This window comes from Sardina pilchardus, chromosome 23 (genome assembly GCF_963854185.1).
Source record: "Sardina pilchardus chromosome 23, fSarPil1.1, whole genome shotgun sequence".
In the NCBI taxonomy this organism is placed as follows: Eukaryota; Metazoa; Chordata; class Actinopteri; order Clupeiformes; family Clupeidae; genus Sardina; species Sardina pilchardus.
Window position 1 is genome coordinate 18,579,526 of NC_085016.1, and position 21,981 is coordinate 18,601,506.

At 42.0% G+C, this 21,981-nt stretch overlaps 2 protein-coding genes across 4 annotated transcripts; both read left to right on the forward strand.

Moving 5' to 3' along the window:
- Positions 1-223: 223 nt before the first annotated feature.
- Positions 224-16,374, forward strand: aebp1a (AE binding protein 1a). 2 transcript variants are annotated; one of them, XM_062528126.1, is made up of 19 exons: positions 224-895; positions 3,378-3,635; positions 4,439-4,495; positions 7,306-7,389; positions 8,400-8,465; positions 8,580-8,648; positions 9,560-9,637; positions 10,294-10,403; positions 10,637-10,782; positions 10,973-11,057; positions 11,341-11,485; positions 11,630-11,709; positions 11,876-11,999; positions 12,114-12,310; positions 12,529-12,708; positions 13,327-13,705; positions 14,057-14,196; positions 14,695-14,794; positions 15,423-16,374. In XM_062528126.1, the coding sequence occupies exons 1-19, from the start codon at positions 631-633 to the stop codon at positions 16,025-16,027; spliced, it is 3,168 nt and encodes a 1,055-aa protein (XP_062384110.1). In that variant the 5' UTR covers positions 224-630; the 3' UTR covers positions 16,028-16,374. The 2 variants fall into 2 exon arrangements, with proteins under 2 accessions (XP_062384110.1, XP_062384112.1); XM_062528128.1 differs by having other exon boundaries at positions 224-889.
- Positions 16,375-16,795: 421 nt separating this feature from the next.
- On the forward strand, positions 16,796-20,933 carry ykt6 (YKT6 v-SNARE homolog (S. cerevisiae)). Of its 2 annotated transcripts, none has more exons than XM_062528129.1 (8): positions 16,796-17,133; positions 17,911-18,032; positions 18,187-18,269; positions 18,419-18,519; positions 18,934-19,038; positions 19,279-19,344; positions 19,461-19,562; positions 19,764-20,933. In XM_062528129.1, the coding sequence occupies exons 2-8, from the start codon at positions 17,929-17,931 to the stop codon at positions 19,797-19,799; spliced, it is 597 nt and encodes a 198-aa protein (XP_062384113.1). In that variant the 5' UTR covers positions 16,796-17,133; positions 17,911-17,928; the 3' UTR covers positions 19,800-20,933. The 2 variants fall into 2 exon arrangements, with proteins under 2 accessions (XP_062384113.1, XP_062384114.1); XM_062528130.1 differs by lacking the exon at positions 16,796-17,133 and adding an exon at positions 17,357-17,421.
- The last annotated feature ends 1,048 nt before the right edge of the window (positions 20,934-21,981 follow it).

Here is a 21,981-nt window from a genome sequence, read left to right on the forward strand (position 1 = left end):
CTGTCCCTCTCTCTCTCTCTCTCTCTCTCTCTGTCTCTCTATTTCTCCCCCTCTCTCTCCTCTCTACTTTTCTCCCTCTTTGTTGTCCCCTCCCCTGGAATGTGACGTTTAGGGTTATTTCTTTTCCCTCCCACCCTAAAAAGGGGGATGTCAGAGGAATTCTACTGTGAAGGAGCCTCTTAAAAGAAACACGCAGGAGAGATTGAGGCTGACTGTAGGGGCTTCCAGTTTCTCCTGCAGTCACTCTGTCCATCCCTGCTGCACAACTTTTCAGGACTTTCGTAACTTTGACTTTTAGAGTAGGCTACTGTTTATTCTCAGATAAACAAGAAACGGCAAAGACAAATATTTGTCCTTGGTCAACTTTTAAAGACCAAAACCTTTCTTAATTTTGACATTTGTTTGAAGCAATTTCACACTAACCATCTGTTGTGAGGAGAAAGCACATTTTTTGCCTTTTTTTTCCAAGTGCTTGTTTTTAAACCTGTAGGCGGTCTTGTTGTTGCCCTTAGCGAAGGAGTTAAAGGACTTTTTCCTGGACTGCTGCTACTAACTCTTTCAGATCCTGCGTGAGACATACCTCAGCGCTGTCTCCTGTCTTGGCGAACACAGCATCACATCGAGGCGAGGATGCGTGCGGAGCTGCCGCTGGCGTTCCTGGCGTCCCTGCTCGCTCTCTGCTGCTGGATCGCCGCCGGCGCGGAAGAGCAGACAGACGAGGAGACGGCCAGACGAGCTCTGATTCAGCACAATGAGTCGCCTGCCGAGAAAATTACAGGGGCGCAGGGAAGGGCGGCAGAGTGGACTCTGATGGACAGCCCCGCTGATGGGATGGACGCCATCAGACATGACCTGAGGGCCAAGAGGTCCCCACAGGAAGACCCTACAGGTGAAGGTCATTACTGTTTAAGTTCATATGCAAATAAGCATCATGTTCTAGAAAAGAGAACTTTCCTTTAATACAGTATTGAGTAATGTGAAATGACTATATACAATATGACATGCAAATGTACAAACATCACACCATTTTACCATCTAACTGTCACAATTGTAGACTGGTCAAATTAGACTCTATACAGTGTCATTTTGCCCTAAGAAAAAAAGTCTGTACAAATGGTGCGTCTAGCCTTTGTGTTTCCATGACAGTGGTGAGAATCATTGGCAGCGAGCCCGACACGCACAGCTGCACAGTGTCAGTGAGTCTCCCCATCCAAGGCGTTATCAGTGTGGCTATAGTGGTTCAGCAGTCACACTACACTACACCACACTGCACTGAGTTAGCGCCTCCTTCCCTCCCACCACCTCTATCTGTTCAAACACGCTCCTACAGGACTAGCAGCACCGCAGCAGTGACCACATTTGGAAAAGAAATCACTGTTGGGTACCGAAGGAGTGGAATGGGAAGCACAGCTGCAGACGGGAGTACGGGAATATTACACACACACACACACACACACACACACACACATGAAAAAAGGGGTTTCTCTTGCTCCCCCTCCCTTCAGCTCCCCTCCTCTCTTTCTTGCCGTAATGAAGGAGTAGGTTGTGGTTTGAAGTGGCGCAGTATAGAACTCCTCAGACCAAACATTTGGTTTGCACTGAAGTGAATACGGCTAGTGTTTTTGTCTCTGGTCTGAGGATTTCACAATTGTTTCAGTGTGGAGATGGATTCCATTGGGAACCATCACTTTTAATTGCACATTTGTTATATATTAGTTCATGGCGTGGTGGAAACAAAGATTGTAAAAGTTGTGTGAGTAATTGTGTGGTATGTAGGGCATTAGTGATTCATCTGTGAGGTGATTTTTTTTATATAAGGTTGTTTTCTCTTCACAGCAGAGGAAGACATGTATGCCTCATATCCACTTCCAACTCTAGTCACAGTCAAACAATTCTCACTAGTTTTCAGTTCACTTCAAATTATTATTATTATCAATGCAATCAGCTCTTTCATTTGAGTTTATGAAATATGCAATCTCTCATCCTAGACTTTGTTTCAGTGAAGTTGTTGACATGCATTACACTTTTTGGTTAATCAAATATTCTGCGCCGTCTTCCGTAAAGTGCACCCTGTGTGGAATTCTCTAAATCATCTGTGTGGTGCAACGTGTTATCTCCCCCCCACCCCCCTTCATTTTGAGTTTCAGCAGTCCTCGAGCCCACCACACTTTTAATATGTTGCAGATGTCTCCCTGCACCATTATCAAAGCACTAGAAAATGATGAAAACAGTTTGAATATGTTCAAGACATAAATACCCACTCCTGTTTTTAATGAAGAGAGCAGAACAAGAGGCACCGCATGTTATGTATTTGTTTGTGATTAAAAAATATGGGTCAGATGACATATTTTGGCACTCAACTGTGGCTGAGCACAATTCATGTTGAGAGCATGTAACATCGGTGTCTGTTTTTTTTTTTTAAGGCTGCCCAGACTAATAAAATTTTCCACGGTGTAAAGCAAGTTAAATTCTCTATAACAAAATAGGGGATGAAACAATGTTATCCCAGAATCACAGGACCCACTTTAGGAAGGGATGGAAAATAGCTCCCTCGAGAAATGCAGGTGAAAGTAGATTTCTGTTTAATCAGTTGACCTCATTTTTGGACAGAAATTCTCAGGGTACATTACTTAACTTACAAAACAGGATACATATGATCCATTTATAAGAAAGCGGACATACAATGTGATGTGGCACCTGGCTGATGCAATCTGTATGCTATTAGTGTATAGCATTCATGACATTCTTCTTCTCTGCAGCATATAGTTGTAGATTGCATAGCCTTTGCTTGGTCTGAGCTGAGTGGTTCATTGGCAGAGACTAGATCTGTCAGAACATGAATGTAAAGCAACGTCAACGTGCTCGTCACTGTTTCCAATGTGCCATGAGGGGGCTGCAACAAAAGAATCAGTGTGTTCAGCGTTGTCTCTGCTAAGAAAGTGTGTGACTTGTTAGAAGGCAGACAGCATCAGAGGTTTGCCGAAGGCATTGACATGCACTTGAGCTGTTGCCTAATGCAACACAGTCCTGAGCCGAGGTCACTGGCAAGCTGTGCAGTGAGTTACATAAGGGTTCCACAACACATTTATAAAGCTTGAAACACAGAAACGCTTATTCAGTGGTCGGAACTAATGAAGTAAAATGCAAAACCCAGGCAAATAAGTCTTTGGTTCATGTTTAGCTTATAATGAAAGACACCTGCACATGGAATAAACTAAAAAAGTTGGAAACAAAACATGAAATAATAAATGGAACATTATGCCAGAGCATGAGAAATAACAGATATGTTGTGGAATGATGTAAACAAAAAGAAGCAAAATGTTTTTTTGTTTTGTTTTGTTTTTAAGTGTTGCATTTTCCCTCATCTCCTCTTTCAGAAAATCCAAAGTCAAAGAAGCCAAAAGCTCCCAAGCCATCCAAAAAGCCTAAAGCACCCAAACCGACCAAAAAACCCAAAGCACCTAAACCCACAAAGAAACCAAAGGCACCTAAACCCACCAAAAAACCAAAACCCACCAAGAAGCCTAAGGCTCCAAAGTCTACTCCAAAATCCAAGCCAGAGAAGGCCACACCAAGGAAACCTACAATGGAGGAGGAAGAGGAGACACTACTTCGGGAGCTTGGCTGGGGTGATGGTAAGTACAAGCGTTAACAGCTGCAGCTGCGTTAACCATGTTGCTTTACGTGTTTGTCAGTCGCATCTCACCGTCACACCGTCACATGGTCACACCGCCGCCGGCATCATGAGTTCCTCTACAGTTCTTCACCTGTGGTTTCACCATAGAAAATTAAAAATTATTTCTCAAGGAGATTGACTGCTTTGTTCAACATCAAAGTTTATTGCTGCAATCATTGCAATTAGACTATTGCTGAAAGAGACATACCCTAAAGGCTTCAGGAATTTGAAAAGTGTTGTGGGAATGTCTGCGCAAACAAGTTGTTATGCAGTAATAAATCAAAAGTGTTTGATGTGAGGATGCATGATATGAATGTTCAATTAAGAAATACTGGTATTGCCACTCTGTTGCACCTGTATTACTGGAATGTTAGGTGCAGTAAGTAACCCAGCACTGTATCCATCAGGATTAGGTATAATAAGCAACCCAGCACTGTATCCAACCCAGCCATTTTAATACAGATCCATAGTCCATATTACAATTTTTTGGGCTGTTGCTTTTATTCAGATATAGGACAGTGAAGAGTGACAGGAAGTGAATGGGAAAGAAAGATGGGTTGGATTTGAGCTGGATCATTGTGGGCACTTGGACACGAATGTGGTACAGACGCTGTGGCCTGTTGCACCACGGTGCATGGGTGTATCTTTAAATGGAAGACCCATGCACTGGCTCTTTAATGGAACATCTCAGTTTGTATGCCATTCAAAGTGTTTCTGTGTTGAATATGAGTGACAAGGGCTTTTTTTTATCTCCTCTTGTAGTGCTGCCTGCTCCCCCAGAGAACACTGACAGGGGGCAACCTCTGTACCCAGGCCACGGTAAGGACACCTCAGCTCTCTCCAACACTTTAGTTGTCTCTGAAACATCTTCCTGGTTTGAAATAGAAACTGGAGATGCAATGATTGGTCATGACCTTTACCACTGGCCTCTGTGGACGGAACTTTCTAGCCGGATCTGAATCATATGATTGTGACCTTGATTCAGATCCGGCTCTACTTTGAGGGGGACATGTGGATGGCAGACACAGATAATTTGCGAAATTACACACCGCCTTTCCCTTTGGCCCTTCTTCTCCAGCAGCATTTGATCAATGCTCTTTTTAAGTTCAATCAGGATAGTTTAACTGCTCAGTACTACAAACTGAACTTAACAATTGTTAGATTCTTTACGAAAATATCCAAAAGTCCATCGCTTAATGTTCCTTTCTGCTGTTGATGGGCTATTTAATGTTGTAACGCTCCATACCAATAGCAACAGTTCACTTCACTTCATTTGAAGCCTATTAACATATACAGTCATTCCACAGTGGCACTGTGAAGACAAACAATATTTTACTAAATGTGTCAGTATTGTGCGAAGACAGAAAAAAAATGTTTTGTGAAAGAAAATGATGAGAGTCATAGCTTAGTCTAGCATGCTAGTTATTTTGCATGTTTGACACACTAAAATGTTTCAGATAATCAAACTCATTTTAATATTTGACAGAGATAACCCAAGTAAACACGGAATGCCATTTTTATATTATGATTTCATTTGTTGAAAGAAAAGAGTTTTCAAACCCTACCTGACCCAATGTGAAAAAGAAATTGCCCCCTTAGTTACCAAATTAACCAGATAACCCAATTTAATTGACAGTTTGGGTTCAACATCACAGACACACCCAGGTATGATTACTGCCATCCCTGTTGAATCTAAACATCTTTTAAATATAACCTGTAATCTGATGTGGGCTAAAAGGTGTCAAAAAGAAGCACATGATGCTTGCTTAGCCCGATTGACACCAGACCCAAATCCCAAATTTGCCGGAAGTTCGTCAGGGTTTTCTCAGGCTACATGATGCTACGAGAAGAAATTCAAGAACAGATGATAATGAAAGTCACTGACATACCAGTCTGGAAAGAGTTACAAATCCATTTCTAAGGCTTTGGGACTCCAATGAACCATGGTGAGAGCCATTATCTACAAATGGAGAAAATGTGAAATTGTGGTGAACCTTCCCAGGAGTGGCCAGCCTACAATTCTTCCAAGAGCGCATAGTCAACTTATCCAGCAGGTCACAAAAAAAACAGGCTAACACAAATAACTGCAGGCTTTGCTTGCCTAAATTAAGGTGAGTGGTCATGATTCCACAATACGAAAGGGCAAAAATGGCATCCATGAGAGAGTTGCAAGATGAAAAACACTGCTGACCAAAAAGAACACAAAGGCTCATCTTACATTTGGCAAAAAAAAAAACATCTTGATGACCCCTAAGACTTTTGGGATTCTGTGTATTGATGAGTCAAAAGTGGAACTTTTTGCAAGACATGGGTATTATATCTGGCATAAAGCTAACACCGCATACTACAATAAGAGCATACCAACAGTCAAACACTGTGGTGTATGTGTGATGCTCTGGGGCTGCTTTACTGCTTCAGGGTCTGGGTAACCAATTTAAGGTTTCGGACGGGCCTTGTCAAAGTCATGACCGATTGAGATGCTGTGGTGGCATGACCTTAAAAAAGGCAATTCATGCTCGAGAACATTTCAATATGGTAGAATTAAAATGTTCTGTAAAACAAGAGTGGGCCAAAAATCCTCTGCAGCAATGTAAATGACTTGTTTGAAACATTTGATTACTGTTGTTGCCACCGAGGCTCAACCAGTTATTAGGTTTAGGGGGGCAATCACTTTTTGTTTTTTCACATGTGATACAGGCTTTGAATAACTCATTCCTTTCAATAAGCATTGTGTGACAAAATTTGTGCAAAAATAGAACAAATCAGGGGGCAAATACCTTTTCACAGCACTAATATCATGGCCGATACTGTTTTCACCTGCCATACACATTTACAATTTACATTCATTAATTTAGCAGACATTGTCCAAATTGACTTAAATTGTCCAATTACTCGATGGCTGCATGTCTTGATCTTGAATGCATTTGCACTCAAATCCGAGTGCTAACCTCCTGTCTCAGCCAGAAACCAGGTTGCTGTGCTGGTTTCTATCATTTGTCTAACCACTCTTGAAGCTCACTGCTGGCACTTCAGAGATCAGATGAGATACAGAGTCTGAGTGTGTGTGTGTGTGTGTGTGTGTGTGTGTGTGTGTGTGTGTGTGTGTGTGTGTGTGTGTGTGTGTGTGTGTGTGTGTGTGTGTGAGTGTCTCCTGGGTTGGGGTCCTGCTTTGATCCTCACTTTGGCCTCTTTTTCCCCCCATAATTGAAAAAGATTGAAGGTAGAAAAAGTCTGACCCTGCATGTCGACAAAGAAATCCCTCAGGGTACTGATAACTGGGACGCCCTCTGGAATACGTAGACTTAGATGAGTAAATAATGTGATTCATTTTTAATATATGAACTCATGTTTTTTTTTATTATTTTGTTCTCATCTGATCTCATAATCAAATTTCTCATTGTCCATCCTGTTGTGTCAGCACCAAGTTGCATCATAGAGCTACTGTAGCACTTTCAACAGTGCATTGTCTGTCTTTGCTCAATTTGTTCCTTACTATTGTTGCGGAATGTCAGTTGATTCTTACTGTAAAAAAAGTGTGCATGAATAGGAGCTGTGTTCCTCATGTACGTTCCTGTATACCTTAAAGTGACGCAACTCCACTGTTTCCTAAGCACTCTGTTTTGTTTCAGATGAGGTAACAGAGCCTGATCTACGACCTAAAGTCAAGGAAGAGACAACAACAGAGGATCCAAGCATATACTTACCTATACCAGGTAAACAATAGCATGGGCTCTTACAGGGGATGTTGTGAAATTAGATCTAAAAGAGGGCACACTGTATGAGCACTACAAGAACAGTTTACCAGTAGCATTTGTTTAACGTCAATAATTTAAAATATATGTATATTTTATTGGATAATGTTTCCACTGTGGCCTTCATTGGATTTTGGATTTTCAAAAGTCAACAGATAATACAATACAATACAACAATACAAAAAACTTTATTATCCACAAAGTGGAAATTCGTCTTTAGTTTCACCATAAAACATACAACATACAACATACAGGACAGACAAGCACCACACATTCAATTTCAGAAGCACTGCATATCGTATGAAAAACAGACAAGCCTGGCCAGTCAATAAATACCAGTCAATAAATAAATAGGCCTAAGCACTCCATGCATTGCTAGGCTAGCTAATAAATATGATAAATAACTGACTTAAAAAATAACTGAAGTACTTCCAGTAAGAGTCCCTGCACTGTTTATCACCCTGATACCATTAGGGACAAAAGAGTTTCTAAAAATATTTTTACTGGTGTTAGGCACCCTATAGCGCCTACCTGAGGGGAGAAGCTCAAATTCGCTGTATAATGGATGGGAGGGATCACTGATGATTTTTCTGACTTTACTTATGGTGTTTTCTATGTAGATTATGCTCAGTTGCTTTTGTGGCTTCCCTATAATCTTTGAGGCCATGTTGACTATTTTCTGAAGTTTGCTTCTCCACTTGGCATTTAGATTGCCATACCACGTAATCATATTAAAGGACAAAATGCTCTCCACTAGGTTTTTATACACTATTTGGAGGATGTCCTTATTGACACCAAAGTTATTAAGCTTCCGGATTAGGTAAAGGCGCTGGGAGCACTTTTTAAAAATAGGAGACTATCAACAGTCATAACTGATGCTGCCTGCTCTAACTGTAGAATTGCTATTGAAAATGATTATGTGCAGTATCGTATGCCTGTAACACACATATCCATCCATGTCTTTCCACTAGAGGAGACAGTAGCCCCAGCAGTTGCTATCCCTTGGTATGAGGAGTACGAGGACGACTATAAAGACTGTATGTACTGAATCACTTTAATTCAATCATATTAAATCATAGCTGACATTTTCATGATCATCTAGCATTTTTTTGAAAGTGTTGTTTTTGATTCGCTTGCTCTCATTTCAACAGTGGCTACCAAGAAGGAGGAGGAGGAGGCGTTGAAGGCGGAGAAGGCCCGGAAGGAGAAGGAGGAGAGAGGTTTTAAATCACTTTTAAATCCATCTGTCAGCCAGCAAAAGAGAAAGCTTTAGCGCCACACTTCTCTTTATGGCTCCCATAACTGCACCTTGAGTGGTTTCCCCTCTATTCTTCAGAGGGCGCCTGAGTCATTGTGGACCTCTGTGGCCATGGTCATTCCGAGGCTCCTTAACTCATATTATGGGCTGGCCAGTTACGTTGGGGCCACATGCTGCTGTTTACTTTTCTTTATACAGCATGCAGTGGGAGAGATGCTGGGTCAGGGAGCTGAGTGAGGAGAGATTTAATGGGCCAGAAACTGACCCACTGGGATGTGGACGGACTGGTTGCGTGGAACCTAGAGGAAGCTGGAGGAAATATCTGGTTTGGTGGAGCTCCCGACGGAGATTTGAGAGAAAGGATCTGGCTCGAGGTTGTGGGGTGGGGGTAGTGGATGTGCTCCACTTGCACGGCCAAATAGAGAGGGTAAGGGGGAGGAAAGGAACAGAAGTAAAAGAAACCCAGCTGTTTCCATGTAGATTCCTTACAGAAACCTTAGAAAGCCGAATATATTTGGGGGGCCACCTTGGCACTGTTCTGATTTTTCTTTTAATTTTACATCTGTTAAGAGGATCATATGCTGTTGCTGTAATTCTACCTCCGATCTTACAAGTCTGAAAGTCTATGTAGTTTCATCAATGTCTTCCATAATGAATTGCAGAAAGTGGAACTGGGTAGCATCTATAGTCTTTATTTGTTATTTTGGGGGGGGAGATGTTAAGCTTTTTTATTATTTGTTGTGCATTTAAATGGAAATGAGATCATGGAAATGATCCGCATATAAAGTGTTATGCTGTGTGGAGACATGCAAACCATAAAAGCTCAATTTCCTTCTCTCTCTCTCTCTCTCTCTCTCTCTCTCTGCACACCAGCTGAAAGGGAGAGGAAGAAGTGGGAGGAGGAGGAAGAGGAGAGAATAAAGCAGATCCCCGTCTATGTCGAGCCAAAGAGTAATGGTCTTAAAATGTCTAATGGCCTCTTTTTTTATCTTTACTGCTGTATACCCCTTCCTCCTTTTCCAAACATAGCACCCAGGGTCCTTCCCCTTTACCAGTAATCCACTGTCCCACTTTGCACATACCTTTGGATATACCATTCTATGCTCTAAGGAATTTTAGCAATATATTACTCAACTCTCCAAGCAGCTTGGCTTGGGAAATCTGAATTTGTTTCTGGGAACAAAAGGAATCCTTTTTTAGAGAATTCCACAGGACACTGGACGACCAAAGCAATGCAACTCCACATTTATTTTCCACTAGCAGAGGAGCTTTTGGATAAGATTACGGGACTTGGAGACTTACCACAGAGAGTTTCTGGAACGAGCTGACTCACAACTGGCTCCTGCTCCATTCTACTCTCTGCTGTGGCTTTAACTCATGTTGCTTCAACAGCAAACTCAAACCAGTGTCTTGTTCTCATGATTAATATAAGGAGTGTTAGAACACAACACATCTATATGCAAACATCTATACATCTATGATTAATGTCTTCACACATATGGAGCGCAAGAAACAATAAACCTAAACATGACTGTTGTCATGTACAACATCTGACACGTCTACTAAGAAAATGTGTCTAATGCAAGTGTTTCTTCTCCACACCCCAGAATGCCCTCCTCTTGGGATGGAGTCACATAAAGTGGAGGACGATCAGATCTTGGCCTCCTCCATGTCACACTATGGCTTTAATGCCCAAAGAGGACGCCTCAATATGCAGGTTTGTCAGATTGCTCTCAGAACAAGAAATCCTGTACTGACACACAGACACAAAACAGTTGCTTCACGATGACTGACAAATCTATATACTGTGGTTTTTGGTCTGTGGTTTAGGTAAAACACAGCCCAAATATGTGCACATTGTGGCATTCTCCGTGTACAGCAATTCCATTTGTGTCAGTCACATACTGTAGCACAGCTTTGTTATGGTGTGGGTGTTTGTTGTCTTTGAAGAGTTCAGGCAATGATGAGGAGGATACTCCATATGGTGGAGGGTGGTGTGTCGACCCTGATGACAAGCAGCACTGGATTCAGGTGGACGCCAGGAGGGAGGTGGAGTTCACTGGGGTCATCACCCAGGGCAGGAACTCTGGCATTCAGTAAGGACTCGTTCTTTTAACGACTGAATATTCCAATGTCAGGGGAGCATGGCAAACCAATATTTCACCATGACTGAAACAGGGTATCCAAAAGCCATCATCAAAATATTGATTCATGCTGTCCAATTTATCTGATTGAAATTTTTTATTCAACTTCTTGTAAGACATTTTTTCTCCCTTTTCCATTTAGTGAAGATTTCGTGTCCGCCTACTTTGTGGCTTTCAGCAATGATACTCGGGAATGGACAGTGCTTCATGATGGTTATGCGGAATGGGTGAGCTTATAAACCATTCATCTGTGTAATCCAGTGATGTGGGCCAGTCTTAATCTGATCTTAATCTGATAACCACAACTTTTATAGGTTATATCTATCATCTGTCATTTCCCTTTTCATGTATTCACACAATTTTCAGTATGGGAGTCTTATGACTGGATTTGTCATTATGCACAACTCTGACAGCAGTCTCACAGTACACGCTTGCAAAAAAATGCTCTAGAACAATGCTTTTCATGGAGCCAAAAGTTGATCTCCTCTCCGTCCCTCTCTCCCCTCAAAGCTTTTCTACGGGAATGTGGATAAAGACACTCCAGTGTTGACTCAGTTCACCTGGCCTGTGGTGGCTCGCTACATCCGCATCTTACCACAAAGCTGGAACGGCAGCCTGTGCATGCGCATAGAGGTGATGGCCTGCCCTTTACCCAGTAAGAACCGCTGCTTTCGATTTTGAGAGAAAATGGAATAAGAAATATCTTTTCTCAATACCATCATGTTTCAAATACATTGTGTACATACGTATGATATATGTAGTTACAGTTACATATGGAACATATGATATTTTCCTACAGAAAGCTACACCAGTGAGAATGAGGTTGTCCGCACAGATGACTTGGACTTCAGACACCACAACTACAAGGAGATGAGGCAGGTAAGACCATCACTCCAACAAGTCTTCACAAGCGAAAACCTACCATGTCACTCAAGCAAACCTAGAATATGTGGGCCATTATCTTTGGGAGTGAACTATAAACAGTGACTATAAATAGCCTATTTATTTTCCACTTTACATGATATCCGTCTCCTCCTCCTTGCAGATGATGAAAGTGGTAAATGAAGAGTGTCCCAACATCACAAGAATTTATAACATTGGCAAGAGCTCCCAGGGCTTGAAAATGTACGCGATGGAGATCACAGACAACCCTGGGGAACACGAAACAGGTTTAGAGCAGCCACATGATAAAGCAACAGATCTCATAAGTCTAAACCTGAGATGTGATTATGTGATTAAAATGATGAATGTCTCTTTCTCTCGCTGTCTCTATTCACCGACAGGTGAACCTGAGTTTCGTTACACAGCCGGTCTCCATGGAAATGAGGTCCTGGGTCGGGAGCTGATCCTACTGCTAATGCAGTTCCTCTGCAAGGAGTATAACGATGACAACCCCAGAGTGCGCCGCCTAGTGGAGGGAGTGCGCATTCATCTGGTGCCCTCACTCAACCCTGATGCCTATGAGCTGGCCTTTGAGATGGTAGGTTCTTCTCTTTGAGGCATAAGGTCTGGCTCCAAAAGAACTGGTTGAGCATACTGGAAGCAAAGACAATGTTGTGGGGAAAAAACAAGGCCACGTGTTCTAATACAATAAATCAATTGGGCAACTGGTGCTTTTAAAAATACTCTTGGCAGAAATTACAAGTTTCTGATGATGCTGTTCCTTTAATGTATATGGGGTACCTTTCTTCTCCTCAGGGTTCTGAGATGGGTAACTGGGCCTTAGGGCACTGGACAGATGAAGGGTATGACATCTTCGAGAACTTTCCAGACCTTAACAGTGTTCTGTGGGGGGCAGAGGACCGAGGCTGGGTTCCCCGCCTTGTGCCCAATCACCACATTCCGCTACCGGAGAACTTCCTCTCATCCAATGGTTCGGTACGTATGCACAACTGCACAGCTGATCATCAAAATGAACTTGAAAACAGTTTTCAGCACTTTCATCTACTTCACCACAGTAAAAGGCCATATCCTACAGTTCTTATCAGGATTGCTTGTTAGTTATCCACTGCATATCTCAATGGATTTCTGAGGATCTCTGTCTCTTATAATAATAGTCTGTATTAGTAAGTAAGTAAGTAAGTAAGTAAGACCAAAGCTTACAGAAATAAAAGAATAAAAGAAAAGAAATAAAAGAGAAACTCAGCACAACACACACACACAAACAAGCAGTATTACAAATACATTAAAATGTACTGTCCTCCAGACCCAGGAGTTCAGCAGTTGCCAAATGCCAAATGGAAAATGTGTGTCTTAAGCCTAAATTTAAAAGCAGTAAGGGTTGGTACATTTTTTAGGTCCATTGGGAGAGCATACCAAAGTCTTGGTACAACCACGGCAAATGCACAGTCTCCTCTTTGAGTCGTGGCTGTGGGATAATCAGAAGTGATTGGGATGCAGACCTAAAAGACCTTGAGTATATGGATGCAGCATATCAGCAACATATAAGGAAAGACATTATAATGTATTCATAAAAGCATGTTCACACCTTCTCAGGCAGCTATGGAGACCCGTGCCATCATTTCTTGGATGGAGCGGACCCCTTTCGTGCTGGGAGCAAACTTTCAGGGTGGGGAGAAGATCGTGACCTACCCGTACGACATGCAACGTCCCCCAAGGATCTTCGGCAGAGGAGGACGACGGCTACCGACCGTTGACCACGAGATGAGCGAGGAAACATGGGCGCGGATACAGAGACAGAACGAGGGAGCATGGAGGGAGACAGCGGACGAGAATATGTTCCGCTGGCTGGCCATGACCTACGCCCACAGCCACCTGACCATGACCGAGACGCAGCGCGGCTCCTGCCACACAGATGACATCACCGCCGGACAGGGATTCATCAACCGTGCCAGCTGGAAGCCAGTTGTGGGCAGTGAGTTTTTGGGAGCAGTGGGACTCAATGGTGTTTTTTGTCCCCAACGGCACCTTCCAGGCAGCACAGCCTAAAAGGCACTACCTTTACCCTATTCCTAACCCTAACCCCCTCAACCCTCATCCTACCCCTAAACTGAGGGGAGTAGTGCCTTGAAGGCAGCGCTGCCTGGAAGGCACCATTGAGGGCAAATAATACCAAAGACCGAGCAGTGGGTTGTGAAAATAAAGCAGGATAGGAACAAAATGGGACAACAAGAAAGACTTGATTGTCACATTGTCTTAATGTACCTTAGTTGTCCTTTACTGTATGTCATTGTTGTTGCGAATACTTTGATTTGTATTTTTGCAGGCATGAATGACTTCAGCTACCTGCACACAAACTGCTTTGAGATCTCTGTTTTCCTGGGCTGTGATAAATTCCCCCATGAGAGTGAGCTGCCCCAGGAATGGGAGAATAACAGAGAGTCTCTTCTGGCCTTCATAGAGCAGGTAAACAATTACAATTAAGTAATTAATTAATTAACTTAATAATTAAGTAATTAAAATAAAGTCAATTACAGTACTCCTACTAACTCATGCATTTCAATAATGCATGTCATTTCACTACAAAACAATGATATCTTCCTAATTAATCTATCAGCTCATATTTAAAACGTTGTTATATAATAAGATTGTCAGTCTCTATGTCCATGATATTATATTTGATATGAATGCTAAAATAGGCTTGTTATTTTTAGACACCAGTGTTTCCTTCTTGGGACTTCCTTCAGTTACAGCCTTGATTTATTGCAGCAAACAGGCCGGTTCAGCTGTACTATCGGTTGAAATCTTATATGCAGGAAGCACTGTCAACAGAGTGATAATAATCTAGACATAACCTAAAGTGACCCCAGCGATGACACAGACTGACGCAGACCTTCGTGTTTTCAGGAATGTGTCAAAACAAAACACCTTGTAATGTATTCACATAGTGATTTCCTTGCCCAGGTACACCGAGGCATTAAGGGGGTGGTGAGAGACATGAGGGGGAACCCCCTTGCGAATGCCACTATTTCCGTGGAAGGCATCAAGCATGACATAAAGACAGGTAGGCCTGCCATCTGAGCTATAGCTCTCTGCAATAGAGTATGTCAGTAATATTCAGATTGACCTCTGCATTATGGACAATGGCAACCTGTAACAAAATGTGTCATCTGGTAATTAATATGGTGAAGCAAAGAAGTCCATAAATGTGAAGTTTTTCTGATTCTGTGCAAAAGAATATATTATCTATAAATCTATCTTATCTATAAGATAAATCTATTTTCAATTGCGCTCTTCTCAAAAGTCAGATGAACACCGTTTTTTCCCAGTTGACACATTGATAATTTTAGATGGACCTTGCTGTAGCTCTGCAGAATGACAAAATGGTCATGTTGCACTTGAAACTTCATTGGAAAGAGGAACAAAAATGTTTTGATAACGCCAAAGCAAAACTTCCATAAACATTTAACCATTGTTGCAAGGGAACTGGAGATGTTGGCAGTTTAATGCAAATGAAATAATGGCATCAAACATCAAAAAAACAGACCTAAAAACCAAAGAAAATTAGCCCTTCTCTCCTTAATCTTGGGATGAGCCTAATAGGCCTAAGAAATTATAGTCTTGTAGAATTGTAACTGCATATACGCACACATCCTAATTGTTTGGTGTTGTTACTATTTCCGATACTATAGCTACCATGGGAGACTACTGGCGACTGTTGAACCCAGGTGAGTACCGTGTGACAGCACGGGCCGACGGCTACACCCAGCAGACGCGCCTCTGCATGGTGGGGTATGAGAAGTCTGCCACCCCCTGCAGCTTCTCTCTGCCCAAATCCAACTGGGACCGCATCAAGCAGATCATGGCCACCAACGGCAATAGGCCCATCCGTCTGGTACCCAAGCCAGCAGCTAAGCCAACAGTAAGCGTAGACGACAGTCAGGGCAACAGCAGGGGCACAGGGGCCAACGAAGTGGGACCAACTCCCTCACAGAGCGAGCGCCTCCGTCGCCTTCGCATCATGCGTCTGCGCAGGCTGCGTCAGCAAAGACTGGGGGGTGGCGGCAGGAACATAGCACGCACCACCACAACAACAACCACCACCACCACCACCACCACCACACTACCACCGACCACCACTGAACCAGAGACCACAACATCCTGGTACGACTCTTGGTTTGAGCTAGACAGCAGCTTACCAACACCCAATCCCATGGAAACAGAACTTGAGACAGAACTTTTTGAGCCTGACCCTATTGATGACACCTTTGAGTACACTATAGATGAAGAGTATTAGGCTAAGTCAGTCTAATAATGTAATATCTTTCCACCAGTGTCTAGCACAAAGTACTCTCTAATACTGGTTTAGTTAAGTATTAAAGAGCTTAAAGAAAAAAAGTTCTCTCTGCTGCGCAAAGAGGTTCAAATACAGACATGTAGTAGCCTAACTTAAGGTGGGAGGACTGTTTTTATCGTTTAAGATAGGCCTATGCCTGAATGAGTTGATATGACACATTTGACTTCCTTTGCTTTTCACTCTAACAAATAGGGTCTACTCAAAACTGTTATGTTTTCGGTGTGTGTATGTCTATTTGTTTACCATGGGCATTTATTTTTTTCAAATAAATACACAAAAAGAAAAGTGTTTGGTCTCAGTCCTTCATAGCCCTACCTTATTGTACAGTAGGTCACAGGGGTGTCAATATGGTCAGATCAGGCCCGCCAGCAGGTTTCATACGGCCCCTCCAGATGTTGTGGCCTTGTGGGTAGGCAGGGAAAATTAGGAAGAGAAAAGATATTCACATTCAGTTGTCTTCAACAATGTGAAATATGAGCAATATCTCTATGATACAGTAGGCTATAATAAACTGATTAGGTCTAGAAGTAGCACTACAAACTACCCTCAGGAAGGATGAGACCGCACCATTAAACAAAAAAGAAGAAGGAGGAGGCATGGAAGTGGGGTATTGAATGAGAGTCAGAACAGCAGGCCCAAACCATAGACGCCCAGCAGGTTGCTTTTACTTTGAAATACATTAGTAGCCCGGAACTTGTACTGTTGTGGACGTAGGTCCCCTGAAAGTAAGCCAGCCAGTGAGGATAAGAGAAGTTTCTTGATTTTGGATAGTCTTACTTAAAAGAATAAGTTAGAAACATTTTAAATTACAATTTGCTCGTTTACATACATGGATCAAATGTAATATTTTGTTTGGAAGTTTTAATGACGTGTTTATAGCTTTGTATCGAGGAGAAGAATTTAGATTGTTAGCTAGCTAACATAGCATACCAGGTTAGGCTAGTTTGTGGCTAGCCGCCCGGCTAGCAGACTTTAAGGAATATTTTTAAAATTTTCATTCGACATCAATTCAGTCAGCACAATTTTTCTTGGATACTGTAACAAAGGTAAGAGGAAATGTTGCTCTACATTGTTATAGCTATGATAACAACACTAATGTCATAGTGACACAAAGTATCACAGTTAGTGCCCGTTAGTGCCTACCTACCACATACCGACAGCTAGCTAGCTAACTTAGGTTAGCCTCCTAGGTAGCCTGTTGCCCAGTAGCACTAGCAGCTATGTGACACGTCTCTGCGAAGACGACTCACCATAGTCAGCTAGGCTATGTTGATGCTACCAGTCGAGGCAAATGGACTCTGAATCTAGTTCGCTTTAATCACATACATGAGCAGGTAACATGCCATTTATTCCATGAGTTAACAAGAATATCCTAATCATGAGGAGTATCATTAGCGTTACAAGATGTTCCTTTAGACATATTAGAAGTGACGTCAACGTTTGGTTGTAAATTTCCTTGCATAGCTTGGTGTTAGCCGGCGACTGGATTTCGTTGGGCGTTTTCTAACGTTTAAGTTATGCATTTTAATAATGTTTAAGACACTTAGTGACGGTTCACTGTTGTAAATTAACATGACGTTAACATTAGGCTAACACAAGATGTCACCACGTCAAATGCTAAGGTTCTTGGATATCATGGCCAAACACGCTCAGTCCCTGTCGGTGAAATCACACCAAGTTAGCTTATGTGAGAGAAACTTTGCCCTGTTACTATACTTTATTTTGCGGTCTATGGTTGTACAAGGTTCACCAAAGAAACTGAAATCAGCCAGTTGTATACATCAAGAGATGAGTGAAATTAATGTCACCCACTTCTGTCACAGGTTCTCCTCCACATCACCATGAAACTTTACAGTTTGAGTGTCTTACATAAGGGAGCTACAAAGTCCAACTTACTGAAAGCTGCCTATGACCTGTCATCCTTCAGCTTCTTTCAGAGATCCAGGTAGGAAAACAATGAAATACCATGTACTGATTGTTTTTTGGAGATTCAGATTCAGTCTGCTGAGCTTTTGGTTTGGGACAGCCTTAGGCCTAGTCCATTTTGTAGGCCTACATTGACATTAGTTTTCCTTTGCCTGATTTCATCCTATTTGCAGTGTGCAGGAGTTCATGACCTTTACCAGCGCACTGATTGTAGAGCGGTCTGGTTTGGGAAGTCGGGCATCTGTGAAAGAGCAAGGTTAGTTTCCACCGCTGAAAACCCTTTCCTTGAAGGATACAGTGGTCTTAATATGTTGCTATGATGTACACTGCTGTTCACCATGACAAATGTGACCAGGCTTTTCTGTTGTTTCATCATCAACTAAATTAGTGTCTTTCTTCACACAGAGTACCTATGTCACGTGTACGTACGAAACGATAATCTTGGTGCAGTAGTGATCGCAGACAGTGAATACCCATCCAGAGTTTGTTTCACTTTACTTGATAAGGTATGCCCAGTGATTCACCATTGTTATACAGTATCTGCAATAGTCATATTTGTAACAGTAGCTTTGCCTAGCAAACTGTAGCAAAGTTGTGACAGCAAATTAACATACATTTTAAAAACTAGCGTATATAGAACAATGCTAATCTTCCGATAAGCCCTTGCGGTGTCAACAATGGATTTACAGTTCTTCTTCAGATTTGTATCTGCATTGCTTTTCTGGTCAAATGTGTTCTTCCAAAAGCAGAATATCTGATTGCTCTCTACTCTATAGTGAGTGGCAGTTCAACGTCACCCATGTGATACGGATTATGCTGTATCCCATGCTTATTTAAAAGGGCCCCTGTAAGCAGAAAGCTGCAAGGCTATGGCTATGGCTGCAGAGATGTAATATCTGTATTGGGGACATCTGTTGCAGGTATTGGACGATTTCTCAAGGCAAGTGGACCGTATTGACTGGCCCTCCGGTTCCCCAGCCACCATTCAGTTCAATGCCTTGGATGCCTACCTAGCCAAATACCAGGTGAGCAGCATACATGTTGTCACCTATGTTTCAGGGATGGGGCTTTTTTTTAATTTCTTGTGAGACTCCTGTACTTTCCCCTCTTTACCAGGTTACATAGTATTCAGTGGCCTAAGATAAACAATCTTGTCTGTTTTGGTTAGACATTAGAGGTATAAGTGAGTCCCTGTAATGTGTCAGTATTTAGTACAAATGTAAGTATTTTGTTTTTCACTCAAGCAATTAATATTTCTTTCCTAGAATCCCAGAGAAGCTGATGCCATGTCAAAAGTTCAAGCCGAACTAGATGAAACCAAAATTATCCTTGTAAGTCGTCATTAAAAATTTACAAAATCTTCTAACTCCATGGAGGTTGCTGTTGTTTGTTATCAGATGTCATTGGTATCAGTCCACAATCCAAAGTTTCTGTTGACCTCTCACAGCACAACACAATGGAGTCACTCCTGGAACGAGGTGAGAAGTTGGATGATTTGGTACAGAAGTCAGAGCACCTTGGCAACCAGTCAAAAGCCTTCTACAAAACGGTGAGTTGGGTTCTGCTCATCCTTGCTTTAGAGTTCCTCTGAGTGGTTTAGGCTTTTGATTTCTTTGAGGCCCCTTAGGAATTGCACATGTAATTGAATTAGGTATGGATTATGGTAAAACAAATCCATACATTGTCTCTTGTACCAGCTTAAACTAAGCATGGATCTCTGTTCTTTTTTTTTTCTTCTTCTTTAATTCAGGCAAGGAAACAGAACTCGTGTTGTGAGGTGATGTGATGTCAGAGGATGGTGTGACCGATCTGATTCCTCCCAGCCGCCATCTTTCTTTCTTTCTCTTTTCTCTTCTTCTTAAATCTCTTTCTCCTTCTCGGTCTCTGGCTGGGGCAGACGCATTACAGCTCTCAGATGTCACGGAGGAAACGAGGGGGGATATTCACAGGAAATGAAGACTTCTGGGAAGAGGCAATCAAAAAAACGGTTTATAAAGGGGTCAACAGGGGTCTGATTTCCCAGAGTGCACCACACATGTGCTGCTGCTTGTCTGGAGAGTTAGTTTAAGGGGGCGTGAGTGCAGCCAGTGCAGTAACCTCAGGCCCTTCTTCTCCTATGGGCTGGACAGTGGAGCACAGGCATTGCATAGAGAGAGGGGCCAGTGACCCCCCTCCCACCGTGCCTTACCTTAGATGGCCATTTGTTTTATGTGCAAAACACCCCACCCTTCGCATCCACACACAAATGAACAGACATGTGTAGAAAGCTGGCCGCCTTATATGCAATGTCTGTAATGTTAAGAAGCACTAGTACATCTCCATCTGGATCATAGGAAAGCCAATTTTGTTTGTCACAACCATGTTCAGTGCAATCTTAAAAATGCATTTGGTGGAACTCTAAACTGTAGTATTGCTTTTATGTGGTTGTGTCGTTGTATGATTGAGTTAAGCTCTCATAATGTGAGATTCGACTGAGTCCAATGTTTTGTTTTTTTTGGAATGTGTTGTAAACAGTGTAGTGTGCGTGTACGTGTGCTGTAAGTCTTAATGACCAAATTTATAGATGGGACAGTCGACTGGAAAATCATGATTATCTTAAGATGGACTGTAGGGGGGTGGGGGGGTTGATACGAAATATTACACAATAAACATGGTCTTATAACATCAGGTTTCTCAACATGTTCTGTCCTACAACAAACTGACAACATTACCTCTTAAAGGGACACTTCACCGATTAGCATTAAGCTTTGTATCTTTAGAAAACCAGTCATGTTTTTGAATGGTCGTGCATCATTCCCTCAGTTTGCCTTGAGATGGGAGAAATACGGATTTCAATGTTGGACTTTCCGCTTTCAATGATGTAAAAAACATCGTTTTACATCATTGAAAGCAGGAAGTCCTATTCATGGGTCTCATTGAATTCCGTATTTCTCCCATCTCAAGGCAAACTGAGGGAATGATGCACGACCATTCAAAAACATGACCACTTTTCTAAAGATACAAAGCTTAATGCTAATCAGTGAAGTGTCCCTTTAAAGATGTGCATGTATCTAACGAGTCACTTTTCACTCCATTTTCCTTAAGCACATGTGAATATCACACCTTGTATTTATTATATTTTATATTTGGGGTAAAGCCTATATATCTATATTTAGATGTAAAGCATTACAGCAGTGTGTGTGGTCACATGATGAAATCAGTCCCCGCCTCTCATTGGATGTTAAAGCTGTTGTCAGTATTCTGTATGGATATGGATGGATTTGTTTTAAATGTCTATGGTGTTGTCAGGCACCTTGAAATTCAGGTGATTTAGCAGATTGTTGCCTGAACTGCTTTTGGGATTTGAGTATTTCAGGGATGTATTGCATCATCTCTTATCCGGTTCATCAGAGCTTATAGTCAGTAGCTGCGTTTCCATTGACCATTAAATTGCGCAAATTAAGATTTGCGAAAAGAAATGTGGTGAATGGAAACACGCACATTTCGAAAAAACTCACATTTTTCGATAAAAAGTTTTTGCGCTAGGGTGAGGTGGTATTTCGAGCGTATCGAAATTTGTATATTTCGCAAAACTGCAATGGAAACACTTTTTTCGCATCTAACGAGTCACGTGATCCAACAACGGGATGTTAGGAGGAACGAAACCGACGAAGAAGACTGTCGACAGAAAGTGGCACCGGGAGAATAATGTAAAATATATATATTTGTATTCATTAAAAGTGTCTCGTGTCATTCTAGAATGTTGAATCCACACTCTGTGAACTCGCCAACACTTTCTCAAAAACGCTGCATACGCAACCGCTCAACTAGTTTTGTTTACCCATAGCAACAACGTTGCTATGCTTTGCTGGTTTAACGTGATGAGAACGGTGCTGAAAGAAATCTAATTCTAGATTTTAGATTCTAGTTCTAGAAACTAATCAACTGGGCTGATCTACGAAATATTCCACTGACATGGCTGTGACATG